At 43.8% G+C, this 17,855-nt stretch overlaps 2 protein-coding genes across 6 annotated transcripts in view; one reads left to right on the top strand and one right to left on the bottom strand.

The window, feature by feature from the left end:
* Positions 1 to 1,938, top strand: part of pex5lb (peroxisomal biogenesis factor 5-like b) — a 46,354-nt gene extending 44,416 nt beyond the window's left edge. For all 4 annotated transcript variants that reach the window (XM_080485731.1, XM_080485734.1, XM_080485733.1 and 1 more), the window contains 3 exons: positions 163 to 328; positions 460 to 617; positions 770 to 1,938. In XM_080485731.1, coding sequence (XP_080341857.1) covers positions 163 to 328; positions 460 to 617; positions 770 to 968 — 523 coding nt within the window. In that variant the 3' untranslated portion in view covers positions 969 to 1,938. The remainder of the gene's footprint in view (positions 1 to 162; positions 329 to 459; positions 618 to 769) is intronic.
* A 3,288-nt stretch (positions 1,939 to 5,226) lies between these two features.
* mfn1a (mitofusin 1a) lies at positions 5,227 to 16,677 on the bottom strand. Of its 2 annotated transcripts, none has more exons than XM_080485711.1 (18): positions 16,495 to 16,677; positions 16,163 to 16,282; positions 15,469 to 15,604; positions 13,250 to 13,412; positions 13,046 to 13,170; positions 12,267 to 12,375; positions 12,078 to 12,185; positions 10,639 to 10,801; positions 9,810 to 9,877; positions 9,159 to 9,280; positions 8,937 to 9,063; positions 8,168 to 8,272; positions 7,900 to 8,002; positions 7,609 to 7,829; positions 7,433 to 7,534; positions 7,047 to 7,243; positions 6,357 to 6,491; positions 5,227 to 6,272 (listed from the first exon to the last, which is right to left on the bottom strand). In XM_080485711.1, exons 2-18 carry the CDS (start codon positions 16,275 to 16,277, stop codon positions 6,206 to 6,208), a joined length of 2,166 nt encoding a protein of 721 aa, XP_080341837.1. In that variant the 5' UTR covers positions 16,278 to 16,282; positions 16,495 to 16,677; the 3' UTR covers positions 5,227 to 6,205. The 2 variants fall into 2 exon arrangements, with proteins under 2 accessions (XP_080341837.1, XP_080341838.1); XM_080485712.1 differs by having other exon boundaries at positions 10,648 to 10,801; positions 16,495 to 16,649.
* Between the last annotated feature and the right edge of the window lie 1,178 nt (positions 16,678 to 17,855).

Here is a 17,855-nt window from a genome sequence, read left to right as displayed (position 1 = left end):
TACCGAGTGAAAGTCCAACTTCAAACAAGTTGTTTTGGAACAAACTCATTTTAATTTGTGGGACCAGATCTCAAGGACGAGTGAAGAAATGTCAAAACAACCTTTAAAATAAATGTACAAAAATTTCCTTTGAGAATGTTCTAATAAAATGTGTGTGTGCAGGGCCGAGCTGCAGGACGTGTTGCAGCTCTTCCAGGAGGCGGCGCTATTGAATCTGGACTGTGTGGATCCGGACCTGCAGACCGGCCTGGGGGTCCTCTTCAATCTGAGCTCGGACTTCAACAAGGCGGTGGAGGCTTTCAGTGCAGCGCTGTCTGTGAGGCCGCAGGTAATATATACACACACACACACACACACACACACACACACACACACACACACACACACACACACACACACACACACACACACACACACACACACACACACTTCCTGTTTGCCCCCCCCCCCCCCCTTCAGGACTACCTGCTGTGGAACCGCCTCGGAGCAACGCTGGCCAACGGGAACCGCAGTGAGGAGGCGGTGGAGGCCTACACCCGGGCTCTGGAGCTGCAGCCCGGATTCATCCGCTCCAGATACAACCTGGGAATCAGCTGCATCAACCTGGGAGCTCACAGGTAGCGCGCACACACACACACACACACACACACACACACACACACACACACACACACACACACACACATACACACAGTATAAACACGCCTTGTTGTGTAAGTGGACTGCCTGGTCTCGATGGTCTGACGCGGCTCTGGTTGCGGTCCTACAGGGAGGCGGTCAGTAACTTCCTGACAGCTCTGAACCAGCAGAGGCGGACGCAGCGCTGCAGCCACCAGCAGATGTCGGCCAGCATCTGGACCGCCCTGCGGATCGCCATCTCCCTGATGGACCGGCCCGAGTTGTTCCAGGCCGCCAACATCGGAGACCTGGACCTGCTGATGAGGGCCTTCGACATGTGCGACGTCTGAGCGGAGAACCCCGGGCGGCGAGGGTACAGTCGGGTTTGAAACCAAAGAGACGGCTGCAGATCGCAGGGAAAAAAAAACAACAAACCTTTTTCGCAATATAACAGCACAACCCTTTAGCTTCCTATAAGAACACTCTTTATAATGGCTGCTTCGTCTGATGACCGCGGGGGGGCTGCATTTGATCTGCCGCTCCTCTCCACAGTCCCGACGACGCTTTCAAATCAGGCCTTAAAGCATCACGTGTGACACATGAAGCTAAAACGTCTGCATTGAATCCGTCTCTTCTGTTACTCAACAACATCACTGCAGTGACGGCGGACGAGGTCCCAGAAATCCTGCTTCTCTTTCAGCGCCTTCTGCTTTCAGTTCTAATCAGAAATTGTGTTTGTTTCCACTCGCTCAGCAAACAACAGCGACAAAAGTCTTGGCAAATACATTTCACCACTGAAGCAAAGCACAACTGAGGTTGGTGTCAAAGAAGGTTATGTTCCATCTCCCGATCGCTGCAAACCGAGTCATCATAAGCATGCATTACAAGGCTAAACATGACGATAATTCTGACCGTAAACCTGACGCCGGCATCAAGCTGGAATATTATTGTTGGTGTTTATTTGCCTGCTGCCACAGATTTCAGGCTTGTGACAAACCCTACATACTAATCTGAATGATTATGACAAATATAACTCTGTGTTTAATCGCCCGATGTTTAAAACCCTGAATTCCAAATCTACATTCTGAGGGCTCGTACTCATGGTACTTCAGAAACTTAAATAGCAACTTAAATAGCCCAGAAAACAACAGAAGTGCTGCTAACTGTAACGGTTCTCTACCGAGACTGAGACAATGTCTGAGTGGGCGGTTCCAGGCAGTTGAACGCTATTGGCTCAATTTGCATTCAGGGGCGGGGTTTCGCCAAATGTCCATTGAAAACGGCTGCTGTGCGACAAAATAAATGGTTTGTTTTAACGTGTGCAGGTTTCCTGGTTGTGGGTCTTATCCTGGCTGGTAGAGTTCAATTCCAGATCTCACTGTCTCCGTGTCCTTGGGCAAGACACTGAACCTTCAAGAGGCTCGCAAGTGTGTGTGATGGTTCATGTGAAACAAAGATGGTAAAAATGTGCTATATAGCTAATTTATTATTTACTATTTACCCCGTCTACCAAAAGAACCCAGGAGGGGGTCTCATTCAGGTTTCTAAAACCAGGATATGATGTTAACATGCGTGCAAAAATACGCCAAATTTGACGATCAAATCCTACATTTTGACGTTAGTGTGCAACAGGAGGAGTCAGTGTTGTGCTTCCTTACAGCTCACCGAAACACAAGGCAACGGCTTCACCACCTGTAGACCTGCTTTTAGTTCAGAGCCGTCCAGTCCAGGTCCTGGAGGACCTCAGTCCTCTTTATTTGAAGCCCCGTTTACACAAGTGAGATTATGGAAACGATGTATGGAAAGAGCAGAAACACTGAAACCGTTTATGAAAAGTTAGTTTCTCCCTGTTTCCATGAAGACGGGAGTCGAGAGTGTTTTCACTTTTCAAAAGGTTTAAACGTGTAAACGGGGCCTAAGATCCCGCTGCTACACCACACCTGACTATAATCTGGTTTATGAAACCAGTAGAGAATCATGCAATCCGCTTTTACTTTATTTCTGCTTCACCCAGACGAGTTAAGCGGCATTGACGGAGGGAGTTTGAAATCGCCTCATCAGTACGACTTTCCCCAAACCAGTCCACCTCGTCCTTCTGTCGGCAGTCGGAGGAAGTTTTAATAAAAGGTACCAAGCCATTCTGCAGACTCTGCTGTCTGCGGGGAGAGAGTGCAGCTCGCTCGCAGACTGCAGAGTCGTAAAGCCTGTAGCTTTTATAATATATCTGAATGTCAGGGATTGTGGGGGGGGTTGCAATTAATCCATAAATCCTTATCACATATATGACAACAGCTGTCTATAATCCAGCTCCAGAGTTCAGTACTGCACTGCGCACATATTCTAAACGAGTGTCTGAATTTCATTTATTTTCATTGTCAGGAATCTAAATGGTTCTGTTTTGGATGAAATCCAACCTAAACAAGCAGCAAACTTTGTTTTTTATATTTAACAATGGAGGCTTTGTTTGCATATCTGTCCCTTTAAAATAGTTTGTGTACTTCTTCCTTTAGAGCTGGATGCAACAAAACAACCTTTTTTGCACGAGAACCTCTTACAACAATAATGCAGCAGCGAGTTCACGATGTATTACTTCTGAATGTAACATGTTTTATTTTGTAGTTAGACTCTCTGCAGTAGCTCAAAGGTCCCTGCCTTGCTTTTATTTTGAAAACCGAGCAGGAAGTGGGTCTGAACCCTGAATGTATCGCCACACTTTCTTTTGCATGTTCTAAAATCTCTGTAAAAACTTTATCCAAGAAGCGAACCGCTGTGTAAATAATATACGACAACGCAACGAATATACTGTTATAATGTCATTTTGAACCCCGCGAGGTTTGAAAGTATGAAGTCATGATGATACCACCGCCTGCAGAAAAGCACAAAATAGCTCATCAAGTTCATGGCGGGGATGTTCTGCAGTTCCTGATGCTGCCACAAGAGTGATGATTTTAAATAGATAAGATATTTAAAATGACTTGAGAAAGTAAAACAACAAACGAGTTAAAATGGCTAAAATAAACGAAATGGAGGCTAAAAAGTGTTATTTAAATGACCACTGTTCTCAGTTGTACTTATGAAACTCCATAAATACAAACCAGCTTTTGGATGCGTAGAAGAAACTATTACTGCCGCATTATGAGGTTAAACATGTTCTGTAGCTCCAGACTCAACAATCTGTTTTAATCCCAACGGTTCCAGAGCTCTGCCCTGAATTAAAACCCACCAAGTCATTTAATTGATTCCTTCACTAACTGATTAGATTAAAACAATCAGACACTAAAGCTGTCTGCAGTTTTTTAAAAGCGGAACCACAATGTAAAAAAGACTAGAAGTACCTCTTTTGTGCACTGGGGAGCAGCACTGAGTCTGTCCAGCTCATTTTACATCCTTTGATCTTACTATTCTGTCAAACTTCATCTTTTATTGTGTTTAGAGTTCCATAAACTTTTTGCTCATAGAGTGACTCTTTGTTCCACCTTGTGTTGTACGCCGGTACTACAAGACGATTATGCTGCTATAAAAAAATACTCAAGTCAACAAGAAAATACTTTTATAACATTATTGGCTCAATTAAACGCAAATTAATTGTATTGTCATAACAGCCTTTTAATTAAATTTCTATTTAAAGGCAAAGCAGAATGTCCAAAATAAAAACAAACAAAAAATTCACAGAAAGTAAATTAGGTGGCGTGAATGTACTGAAGTGTATGTAAAATTATACACCTGAAGAAAATACAGAAGTACCCAAAAGCACTACTCAGTAACAGTTACGTGAATATTTAAGGACACTGCACCATTTTGTGGCTAAATGCTATATTACAAGACAACGGGATTGGGCTAGTTTTGTGTTATTTGTCTTGTTGGGGGCGTTCATCGTTTCTACCATTCTTGTGGTTATTTTAGGCATTGTATGTTTTAGCATCCTGATTTTATATTTGATAAGTGAACATCTAATTGAGTCTAAACTGGAGCGAATTCCGTAGACTTGTCGTGGAAGCTGCAGATGTTTTGCAGGTTTTAAAGCAGTTTTGTCACATTTAACGAGAAAAGACGTCCTCAACCTACTCAGAAAGATGTTTGAATGAATTTTATGTTCCTCTTGATGTCTTTATGTTTCTGTTCGTATTCCGAATGTCCCTCGTAAACGACTGTACAGACAATAATCACTCATTAAACAGCTGAAACCTGAACTCTGGTGTTTTGCGCTGAACCAGCACAATGCGTCGGTACATTTTAATAATATAGCACTATTCAGTGATAGTGCTTCACAATATGGCAAAATAAATCAAAATGCAATGTGAAATAATTAAAAGATTATCTTTTGAAATAGCAGCTGAATTCATTTTTATAAGAGTTAATGGAGGTGCTGTGTAGAGACCGTGCAGAAAGAATTTCATAGTTTTCGTGAAACGTGTGAAATATTGGAGTGTAGGAACATATAGAGCTGTAAAAGTTATAACTACGATTTTAAAATCAATCCTAAAATTGAATGGAAATAGACTTGAAAATAAAAAAAAAATTTGCACGTTTTGTGCAGTTTGCTCATCACCAAGGAGCTAAAAGTGAGTGAAATAGTAATATTCATCATAGAATCAATCACTGTTATTACATTGACAAGTTATTAACTTTATTACATTGAAAATTATTCAAATTATAATTTCATTGTCACATTATTGGCCATTACAACATTGATAATTGAACATCGACAACTGATAATACTTGATAATACTGAATAATATATAAAAGAGATAAAAACCTGGGTTATTGTTATGTTCAGCTTTTGGCAGCAGCAGTTTGAGTTTTGAGATATTTTGAGATAAAAGCTCAAACCACAAAAATATTAAAATATATATAAAGACCCTCCTGCCTGTGGCCTTCCAGGTGGTGGTCACCGGCTCTCACTCAACTGTCTGTGAAACACTGAACTCTGGTGGCGGCCGGCAGTACTGCAGAAGCTTCATGAACAACATTGACTACTGTATATTCCCGTGATGAACATTTCACACTCTAAGGTCTCTTAAACATGAATATTCATTACACAGACAATAAAGGAAACAATTTGTAACTAAGGTGAATTGATTAAAGTGTCTCTGCTGATTGTGATCAGATAAAGATGAGTTTGGGACATGGATTGGTCAGTGTGGGTCTTGATGAGGCGGTGTTGGCTGGCTGGGGTCACTGAACCATTTTCTGAGGTTCTACAGGCTTAAACTGCTGGCAGAGCGTCTCCAGATCTTGTTACCTGAGTACCTTTGCTTCCTGATCAGTGATCCACACTTCCTCCATCACTTTTCTGTTTCTCTCTTTACCTACTCTTCGCCAAAATCAGTGCAATATGTTGTTTTTTTTCTGAAGTTTTCTTCCAATTGGTTGGAAGTTTTCCCTCCGTACTTCATATTTTCTACATTTAGAGCTGAGAGGTGACTTCGTTGGATGGGTGTATGAATGAAAGTGGGTCAGACTGGGTCCAGGCAGTTTGTAGCTTCTGGATAATTCTTCTGTTTTGGCTGAGAGAAATGGAGTTTACTCGTCGTCGACAGTCGGTACGAACCAGCCGAACAGAACCGAGTGAAGCAGCGGCAAACTCTTAGTTTCCCTGCAGGTATTGAACAGAAAAGACCTCCAGCTGAGTCTCCAGCTCCGTGGCTCTGTTCCTGAAAACACACACACATTCAGGTTTCTCCCTCCAGGCTTTCCCCGAAGCGTTGTTTTCCTAATGTGGTGTGAGCAGCTGCTACCTGAAGGCCTTGGACCTCCTCTGGATGTTCTCCAGTCTCTGGATCCTGAAGCTGAGCTGCCGGATGTTTCCCTCCAGCTCCGCGTCGCTCAGGTCTACTCGCTGAGTCAGACGGCCGAAGGTCGACGACAGCTCCCTCAACACACACACACACACACACACACACACACACACACACACACACACACACACACACACACACACACACACACACACACACACACACACACACACACACACACACAGGTTATTTATACAGTGAATTAAATAATCTGTCAAGATTTCAGGTGACTTTCAGTTTCCCATGTCTCTGGATTCTCTTTTAATTCCCACTTCCATCGTATCATATGAAGAACTTAAATTCAAATTCAGCTTGTTGCTGTCGAACCTCCTCCACTAAACCCTCAGCAAGCAGTCAGACACTATTTGACGATCCATTAGCAATGAAACACTGCTGGAAGAACCAAGCAGAACATCTGATTGAAGCGCTGGAGGATGAGAAGTGTCCATAGTTTAATAAGTAAACATGGATTTTCACTCTCAGCTTTGGTGCTCGTATTGGTCCCGCTGTGGAGGAAAAGGAGAAAAGATCCCCACAGGTGCTCAGTCGGGGGGGGGGCAGGGCTTACTGGTACACTTGCTATAAAGGGCGGGGCTTACTTGTGCGCCTGCCCGAGGAGGCGGGGCTTACTTGTACACCTGCTGGCTGCAGGCGGCGCTGGTGACTGGGACGACGGCTCTCAGGCGGTGCGTGGCGTGCTCCACAAACTGTCGCTTCAGCGCTCGCTCCTTGCTGGCGTCCGTCCAGGTGAGCTTCTCGTACAGGTAGAGCAGGCCGTACAGAGAGAAGGAGAGGGCGATGATTCGCCAGCCCGCCGAGCGCCATACCTGCAGGGAGACCACACACACACACACAGAGTACTGTGTAATGGAGAATTTGTATCAGGAAACAATCTCGGGTCGTTATGATCCTGAACTTTTTTCTGAGGCTTCTGAATTCAGGCTTCACATTCAAAACCTCCTATGATCTAGACAGAAGCTCTAAAGATGAGATATGAGTCAGCCCGCGGGACGTACCACTCCTCCGATCACCAGCACTGTCATGGAGGCCCGAGAGGTGACTGAGACCAGCCCTGTTGCTATGGAGACCAGCATCTCATCCTTCACGGTGGCTCCTTCCTGCAGACACCAACGAGTCGCGGTGATCTAGTGCTCGTTTGTTTTACCGCCGCTGTGACCGCGGAGTCACTGACCTGCAGTCGGGGGTCGGACCCGGTCAGGGCCCGCTTGGCACCGGCGGCTCCGATGAAGCGCGTGACGAGGGCGGTCCAGCCCAGAGAGAACTGGAAGCTGATGTTCTCCCTGAAGTCTTCGCAGAGAGCGGCGAGGCCAAGGTCATAGGTCAGTTCGAAGGAGGCGGAGGGAGACGAGAGCGTCTCCTGGACGCCCAGAGACAGCAGGGGCCGGACGCTGTCTGCAGGGGAACAACAACGGCTTCAGAATCCCGCTGAGCAGCAACAGCCGCCGACGGGAACCGTAGTTACCGATCATGTGACTCTGGGCGTCTTTTATGTCTCTGAGGACGCTGTTTGAGCAGCGATGAGCCAAACAGCCCACCAGTCGCTCCTCCACGTGCTGCAGCAGCTTCTGAACACATCACAAGACACAAAGAGTCAACATCTCCAGTCCTGTGAAACACATTTTTTTTAGAACGATGATGCTCCATCCCCAGGATCTCCTCCTCCTCCTCCTCTTCCTCCTCCTCTTTCTTCTTCTTCAATTCAAACACAGTGTGTGTGTGTTTTCTCTCACCGCCTTGTACAGCTGGAGAGTCTCCTGCGTGGGACTGAAGTCGGCTCTGAACTCCTCCACCAGGATGGGAAGAGAGCGGATCTGATCAGACAGAGCTGTGGCCACCTGATCACACAAAACCACAACATGTTCACATTAATCCCTCCCACCTTTCAGAGCAAGAACACTCTACGTTACTGTCATGAAACATTGTTAGATTCATGCCTCCCATGCCGTCCATATTCTGCTGGGAATTCTTAGTTTCATATTCGACAGTCACTGTAATAACAATCCATCTTGGTTGTCTGTCCATGCGAATGTCCATGTTGTCTGTATTGTTAATTTCTATAGTCTATTGTTCTCTACGTGCATGTCTGTGTGTCGAACAAAAAGACAGCACCTGCTCATTTTCTGCCTAAACGGGCAGTGAGGCAGTTTTCAAATGTTGTCAAATGCTGGTTCAGACATGTTATTTTGATCTGTTTGAGTCCATCAGTCATATTATTTTCAGCTATAAGCTCTGCACTGCAGGCGACCCCACAAAGTGGATCCAATTCCCCTCTGAACTTTGAAGAGCATCTACGCTGCTTCAGGAACCATCAGAGTGACACACAGTGAATCGGACCCGAAAGAGCAAAGTTGTTGAAAATACTTTTGTGTCAATGTTTTTTGGAACGTGTTGCCAGTATCCATCTTCCAGAGATGACGGTGACACAGCAGGAGGGGGGGGCGGCCAGTCCTTAACCCTCCCTGTCAGGGACTGTTGGCGCTCAGAGGAGGATTTCTTTACCTTGGCAGCGACATCGTCGGTAAGTGTTTTGATCCGCTCCTTCACGCTGTTGCTTAGACGGTTAATCTGTCCCCGAACAAAGTCCAGCCGGTCCCTCTGCTCCTCCCGCTCCTCCAGGCAGCAGATCCTGTCAGAGGTCAGAGGTCACACCGGGTCACAGACGCACACGGAGGGGAAGAGGTCAGCCGGGAAACGCAGTTGAGGGGGTGGAGTTTCGCTCACTTTCTTTCGGCGGAGGCGATGTTGATGGCGTCCATCACAGCTTTGATGGCCTCTGTGATCTGCCACGCTCTCACCGTGTGCTGCTCGAACTTCGTCTTCACCGCAGACTGAGAGATGAACTCCTGAAGGGGACAAAGCAGCGGCACTTCAAAACTGAGCTCCTCCTCCTCAAAGCCAACATGAAAAAGTGTATTATTGTGAAAAAGTGACATTTCACAAAATTTTAAACGAAGAGGTATAATTCAAATTGGCTTTATGTTGAGATTATATTCATTTGATGTGGGTTGCATATGCATAGGAGCCGATTGTGTGGGTGCTCCGGTGCTCGAGCACCCGCTTAAAAGGTTGGGCACCTACTGGGGGATGGCTGATCCCACGGGGTATTTAAACTAAACAAGTTTTGAAAGGTCTTTAGTATTGTCCGGGAATCAAACCCGGGTCTCTCCGGGCAGGAGAGAATTCTACCACATAACAGCTTTAAAGAAAACAAAGAAATCCTTGGTAGAAATCCGATGTTCAGAAGCAGTGAACAACCCCGAGTCAGAATGATCTGATCTTTATATGATGGAAGGCTATTCATACTATTTGTGCACACACGGGCAAAAATATTAATCAAAGTATGGCTGTATGTGGCCTGAACTGAATTTGTACCTCGAAGGTCCTCTCAAACCTCTGGAACTCTCTCAGCCTCTCATGAAAACCCTCAGCCAGAGCGCCACCTGCAGGATGAAGCAGCGTGAACAAGATGAGTCAGTCTCGCTATGTGTCCACTCCAGTGATTTTTCTTGAATGCAAACGCACCGCATCTGAAACTTGCACGCTTGCTGGGCGCGCGGTGTCCGTGTTCACGCTGCAAGTGCAGCCGCCACACATGTTCTAACTCGTTAATGCGCCCAGCATGCAATGCGGTGCGTTTCACATGCACAATGAATGGATCAATGGAAAACTGCCAGATCTAGTGGACACGTACCTTTAGTCAGTAATTGCAGCAGATAGCGTGATGATCATTACAGATACTCATTTTAAACAATTCCAGCAAAACCGACATTTTGTTAACGCGTGCAGTAAGGCGACACACATTGTCTGATTGTTATTAAGGCTGAAAGTCCAAAACGTTATTCTGGTTTTAGTTTTGGTTTCAGGTCAGCATTGTTCCATGCTGTTTCTTTTGAATCAGCTGTGCCTTGTTTCTCTGTATATGTTTATGTCTGCCTTCTCAAAGCTCGTGAATTGTCACTTCTTGTTCCTCGTGCTTATGTTGGTTTAACCGAGCCTGGTCATCGTCCAAGTTTTGATGGTCTGCTGATGATAATCCTCTTGGTCACGTTCTCCTGGTTTGTGGTTTTGACGGTTTGTGTTTTGCGCCGACATTATGACTCAAATCTGATTCTAGTCAATGAAATCTGTTGTATAAAAAGAATCTGTCATTTATTTGATATTATTTGAGGCTCCTCCCCCTGCTGTCCCTCCCTCGTCTCACCTGTCTCACCTGTCTCAGGCATGCCCTGCGCCTGCTGCATCCTGGAGCTCAGCACCTCTTTAGCCGAAATGAAGAAGATCCTCCCCGCAGCCTCGTCCAGACGGACGACCCTCAGCTCCTCGGCCAGGAAGCTGACGCAGCGGTCCAGGTGCTGCTTCCTCACCTGGACAGCAGGGGGAGCACATCTGGAGATTCATTCACGTTACTTAAAGGTCTCATTTTATGTAAAATTCACTCTCTAATACTTTTCTAACGGTAATGTGTCCCCACAGCCTGTGTGATTCCTCAGAAGTGAAGTCATCTCCCTAATTTGCTCGCTCCAGTTTATAGTGAACGTGTGCTCCGACAGGGGAATCACAGATTTTCCCTTAATGATGTCATGCAGGGAAATAACCACTCCCTCTGGGAGTTGAGCTCTGCCACACTGATAAACTGAATAATTTCAGTTAGCAGGAGCAAGTATTAGATACTTGGTAGTGACATATTCAGACACACAATATTTTTAACTCATTATCTTCAGGAGCCTCTCCTTCTGGCTGAGATTCTGGTTCAAACTAGTTGAATGATAATTCACTGTGAACATTTAGCAAATGGTACCGGCGTTTTTGGATTAACTGGCAGCGCACAGCTGTGGGCTCTTCTGCTCTGAATCATATAATTCAGGTCAAAATCGTGATCCATGGTCAGGAATTGAGATTCGTGCCGTTCCTGATTTGTCGTTGTTATGTGTAAACGCACCTTTAACAACATTTACAATGAAATTTTGAAGTCTTAAACGGCGTTCGTCAGGAAAGCTACGGATTTCTAATGTCTGTTATTAGCAGAAAGAAGGAACGCTCAAGGGTCACCGGTTGGATTTGGGGAAATACACTTTGAATCCAATGCTGTTGGACCTCTGAAAACTAGGTGAAATTGTTGAAAAACTGTATAATAATCAAATATCAAGGCCCGAATTTAACTTTTACTAATATTTATACCTTAAAATTTTTTTTTATTTCATTAATCGTTTATATGAGTTCAACAAAGGTTTGTCAGCTACATTGAAAGTGTGTGTGTGTGTGTGTGTGTGTGTGTGTGTGTGTGTGTGTGTGTGTGTGTGTGTGTGTGTGTGTGTGTGTGTGTGTGTGTGTGTGTGTGTGTGTGTGTGTGTGTGTGTGTGTGTGTGCAAAGCTACACACAATAGCGTGTCAGAGTCAAGGAACCAACTAATACAGTAGATCATGTAACGACACAAATTAAATCATTTTATTAAATAAAGTGATGCTAACGGAGCTGAACTCACAAGTGATACCATTGAAAACGTTCTATTGAGGCCTGGTTTTAGGCCAAATTAAAAGTAAAGCATGAAGAAAACATGAACTGATAAATGTAATGAGGTCAAATGCTATAAAACTTCATGATGCCAACCAGCAGCTTAATGAGTGGAAGTTCCCACAAACCTCCTCAATGTACTCGGGCTCGGTGACTGAAGCGTCCCACCTGTTGTGGAGGATGAAGATGTTGGGTTTGGAGATCCTCTCGCTGACTTTGTGAAAGAAAAGTTTCTCCTGTGAGCAGAACGACGCACAGACTTTCTTACAGACGTTGCAGACGTGAAGAGGAAGTACGTGAAGGAGACGCTTCCTCACCGTGTTCATCAGGGTGGACTCGGCGTTTCCCACCAGAACAAAGACGTCTGCGTCCAAACAGAACTTATCGATCCAGCTGTCCAGCTCCAGAGTCACGTCAGTCCCGGGGCTACAGCAGAGGTCAAAGGTCAGTCAATTATTCTGGATCTTCAGGGCATTCAGAGATGATTCAGATCGAAATGTGGGATTAAAAAAACACACATTCTCTTTGCTTTAGTGCTAAAAGTGTTTGATATATATATGTACGTACATATATAAAATAAACTCTATCTTTAATATTATATTTGTTGTTTTTCTGCTGTTTTAAATGAAATTAGGTGAAATGAATTGTGCTATTCTATTACAATAGATTATATGATATTCTAATTTTCTAACATAAAATACATTCCAAAAATGCTTGAAATAATTCATTTAGATTCAAACATTAGTTTTCATTTAAAAAAATTATTAAAATGAAATAACAATCATAAAAATAATAATAATAATAATAATAATAATAATCTCTTCCAGTGTATTCAGTTTATCATATGATTCACTTTGATATGGGGGTAATACTGGATTTTTTTGTCGGTACCAATTTTAATCCCAGTACCTACTGTACCTTTTGCATGATAAAGTGTTTGGTGGTGTAAAGCCACTGTGAAGGCTGCATGCGGTGCCGTCCTGTGCGTTATCACGGCAGACTTCACCAAGAGACCAGGAGATTGAGATTACAGCTCAGTCTCAAACTAAACCAGTTCCAATCTGAACTCGTGGAAAACGCCTGACGTGGCTGCTACCTGTCCATGAGCACCAGGTCGTCCCTCAGCAGAGCGCAGCGGCTCTTGGGCCAGAACACTTTGACCAGACTGCCCGGGTCCAGCATGTGGTCCATGTGGAGAGCGTGGGCCAGCTGGTTCACCGACTGTGGAGGTCGACAGAGACTTAACACTCGATCCCTTCACACAGTGAACGGCGAGTTCTCTTTCTCAGCGCTTTCTTACGGCCACGTTCCTCCTCTCGTTGGACGCCTCCGTGGTGAGGAAGGCCTCGTTGCCATCCGTCCCCTCCACCCTCAGGAAGCAGTTGGTGGTGTGACCGATGCCGCTGGGCAGCACTCGGTCTCTCAGCATGGCGTTGATCACTGTGCTCTTACCGTTACTCGTTCTGATTGATGACAGGAACAAAAACACTTAAATGTCAGCTTTTCTCAGCTCGGTGTTGCTATTCAAACCCTGATTTCTTTACAGTGTAGCGTGAAGTCCAGGGCTGTCAGACATGTTTGTTTGTTGTTTTTTTTGTTCAGGGGTCAGTCTGGTAAAATAGTGCCATAATAACCTTTAAATTGAAACTTTTACTTTGTTGTGGCACACAGTATATGTGTTGTGAAGTGGAACTTCTCCATTGAATCCAGAGACTTAATTTTGAACTGGGCTTCCTTTACTGAAGGTTAAAGATTCAGTTACAGAACGATCATTCAAAAAATAGGGTTATTGTTAGTAAATACGTCTAAACAGAACTGCACTTCCTGTGTCTCCACAAAATAAAAGCACCTGTAAAATATGTACTTCCGGTTGTCATATTTACAAGAACATCACCAAATTAAATGACGTCTCTTTCACTGTACTTTCACACAGAATTGAACAACTACTATGAATTAATGAATCCTTTTTTTTTATACATACATATACAATGTCTGAATAGTTTGTGCGGTGTTCAGTGAGGGAAACAATGTCCGTCTGTATTTTTGACACGCAGATCTGGTTAAAATTAGACTAAACTGGGGCCACAAACCAGAAAAGCTCTTGTGACGGGTCATTAATTTGCACACAACTACTCAGCTTTTCCTTCACAGATTTCAAGCATTGCGAGTTTCTTTTGGTCTCGTTGTGACAGTTGGTTGTACAGAGGATTTTCAGCTGAGGCTGGAAGCTGCAGATAAACTTATCTGAGCTGACAGTTGGTTCATTTCCGATGAACAACTCGTCAGAAGATAAGTTGCATCGGTTTTTATCTCCTCACTGAACGGCAGCCTGAATCAGAGTCGACGACAAGCACAACATGTGTGGTCTACTTTTCTGCTTTTAGCCTGATGACCGCTTTTCAAGTCTTTTACAGTCTTCTGCCGTACATGCAATGATGACTATATTGTTTCGGTTATTTTCTGATCCCAAAATTATTGAGTCGACCCTCTTTTGTTGGATCTTTGCACAATTTTCCTGCAGGTTCACAAAACTAACTTAGGACTGTTGAATCCAAATGGAGTAAAAAATCAACACATTTACAAAATGTGAACGTTCACAATAATCGCAATATTTCAATTAAGTATGTACGGATAAACAGATTACTAAATAAGTTTAAAAGAAATTAGATAAATAAGAATAAGGCACATTGAACAGGAAAGAAAGACAACAGCAGCAGCAGCAAAAGGTAATTTGAATGCTGCTGTGATGTGTCGTTGCTATCAAACTAGCATTAGTCTTGAAGTCCTGCTGTCAGTTTGTAAAAACTTACATAATGCAAAAACTATAGCAGAACATTTTTCGACACTTTCGCACCGGAAGGTTTCATTAGAATTGGGCTTTGTGTTGAGATTGTTTTCCTTTTCTGTTTTGTTGGTTTTGTGAGACTATAGTCATTTTCATCATGAATACTCACCACGGAGAAAAAACTTTAAAGTTTAAATTTAAATGTTATTAGAGCACTATTTTAACGGTCCGGCCCACTCAAGATGAAACCGCACTCTATGTGGCTCCTGAACTGTTTTGTGTGGGTGACATTGTTCCTCGCTACAATAATAAATTAACCACATAGATTATAGTAGAAACGGTGAACTGTAGTTTGAAACAAAATGTGAACTATATTTCCATCTCATAGCATCAAATCTGTTCAAACAAAATGCACAAGTTCTCCGTTTCTGTCATGTACGATTGTGGGGGAAACATTTTCATCTTAAGCACTAAAGTGTGGTTTGGTTTGTCCTTTCAGGAAACGAAACCCTTATTAAACTAACCTGAAACTAAAGTTCAAGCGCAGGAAAATAAATACTAGCCCGACGCTTTGTTTTTGTCTGCAGTTTACTTTTCATGGTGAAACTTAATAAGAACAAAAAACAAATCAAAGTAAGATTGAAATTAAAAAAAAAGCCTTAATAGAGTCCTATACATCCTTATATGTTGCAGTTGACTGAGTTGAAGCCTAAGTGAGTTTGAGTTCCTCCTACCTGCCAAAGAAAGCCACCTTCATGTGTCTGCGGACCAGAACGTCTCTGATGGTCGACAGCTTGGTGGCGCAGCTCTGCATCTCCAGACTCTGCTCCTCCACGGCCACCTGACCCGGCTCGTCGCTCCGCCAGGCCTCTGGCATCCCCGAAAACACAGAGGAGCCGCCGGGTCAGGAGACCAGGCCGACACGATTCTCATGTGCGGCACATGTTTGGTAATAATAACCTCCTCAGATGTGAGAGATTCACCCAAATACATCAAAATACAATTTTTTTCAGATGTTAACACTAAACTATTAAGTGTTGCTTCACTTACTTACAGTTACTTCAAAGTAAGAATTGTGTTACTTTCAAGTGCCCAGTTGCATTAATGTGCAAATAGTTGAATGACTGTCATGGCATTCAATATGCAACATATACTGTGTTTACATACATATATATATTCTTATAAGACGGAGTAATCAATAAACCAGTTGCAAGGCATCCAATCTATTACATTTTAGTTGCACATTGTTTGATTTAATGGAGACAAATCCTTTTTTCCTTCATTCTAAAATGCAGTCATTTTGAATTTGCGGAGCCTGAATGCACGGGAACAGAGTGTGTTGCAGTTCAGTCAGTCGTTTGCAGTTTGTACGTTGTGCAGGTTTATGTCGCGATAACAATAACATTGAGAAACGCTGCGCTGCTTTACCGTCCACAAAGGCGGAGCCATCCTTCACAAAGTCCAGCAGCTGGTCGAAGATGGAGGTGATGGAACGCTTTGCAATGACAAAATGCCTTAGAGGAGACGGATCCTCGCCATCCATGACCCCTACACACACAAATATCATGAGAATACAATGTACTGACTGCAATAATCTCATTCTAACATGATGAGGCCTTACACACACACACACACACACACACACACACACACACACACACACACACACACACACACACACACACACACACACACACACACACACACACACACACACACACACACACACACACACACACACACACACACAAACGGTTTACCGTGTTGCTGTGTCTCTCCTGTTCAGAGGTCAGCCACCGTTTGTGGATTCATTCTTGTTGGGCTGCTGTTTCCTCCCATCACGCCTTTATTCAGAACATCAGACACAAACGGACTGAGGCGATCCTCGCCATGCAAAGCTCAGCTTACACTCTGCCCTGAGTGTGTGTGTACTCTGTGTGTGTGCAGACTGATCCTCTTAACATGACTTAGAGCTGCCTCACCTGTCCCACCTGCAGCCTCCTCCACCTGTTCCACTGCTCACTTCTCAGATCAGGGTCATTGTTAAAGATTGAAGGGGACACAATTTCCTGCAGTTATGCAGAACTCAGCATAACACCGGCTCACAAAAGAAGCAAAAGCAAAAGACGAATTCCGAAGGGAAGCAGCAATAACCAAGCAAGTGTAATGCAGCTCCGGTGTGCGTGACGCTGCTAACTCATGACAGCTGGCCTGATTACAGGCTGATCGGTTGCTATCAGAGGGACTTGGTTCAGGAGCAGTAAGATGCTCCTGTTCCAGTGAAGAGGAGTTCAGCCAACTAGTCACCATCAAATCAGGAGGACAAAGAGAGGGAGCAGACCCACAGCTGTTCCCATGTCTGGCAAATGGGTCATTTCAAGTCTCCAAATCATTTTTGTAATATTTCCTTCCATCCATCCATCTTCTTTACTGTTTAATCCTGTTCAGCGTCAAAACTATGCTACATGTTGAATAATTATCTTTTTTTTATTATTGCTAATGACTGAGCTGCTGACAAAGATAAAATTACAATAACAGTGGTAACTGTGCACAAATACATGCAACCAACTCCTCCGCCACCAACAAGAAAGGCTTGAAATTACTTTAAAAAGTCACCATGTGACAATGTTGGAATTTCAGTTATTCAAATCAATAATCTGTTTTGATCTGCTTTAAATCTAAAAACTATAAATTAATACTGAACAAGAAGGCACAGATGTTCTGGAAAAAATTTCTTTAGGATTCAGTTAACAACACTCCTTAAGAGATATGATTTGTCGAGAGCGTAATCTAAAAACAAGCCTTAAATTAATTATGAGAAACGCACCGGGCTAGGATTCGAACCGGGGACCTTCAGAGGCAGTAAATGTCCAGAACCACAGGTAGTTTGTATTTGTTTCCAGCAGGGGGCGCTGCAGGAAACGTGTTCAGGTTGTACTTCGCCTCCTCGTCATCACTGACTCTTTAATTCCACAATTGCTTTCCAGTTATTATGTGCGGAATATTGTGTAATATTGTGTAAAATAATTAAACTCTACCCAGAGATATGAACAAAGGAACCATGACCTTGTATTGCAGAGTGGAAAATGAATCGTATCTCTACTACAAAAGTGATTGTGTT

This window comes from Lipophrys pholis (genome assembly GCF_963383615.2).
Source record: "Lipophrys pholis genome assembly, chromosome: 1".
In the NCBI taxonomy this organism is placed as follows: domain Eukaryota; kingdom Metazoa; phylum Chordata; class Actinopteri; order Blenniiformes; family Blenniidae; genus Lipophrys; species Lipophrys pholis.
This window is presented reverse-complemented; position numbering and strand designations above follow the sequence as displayed.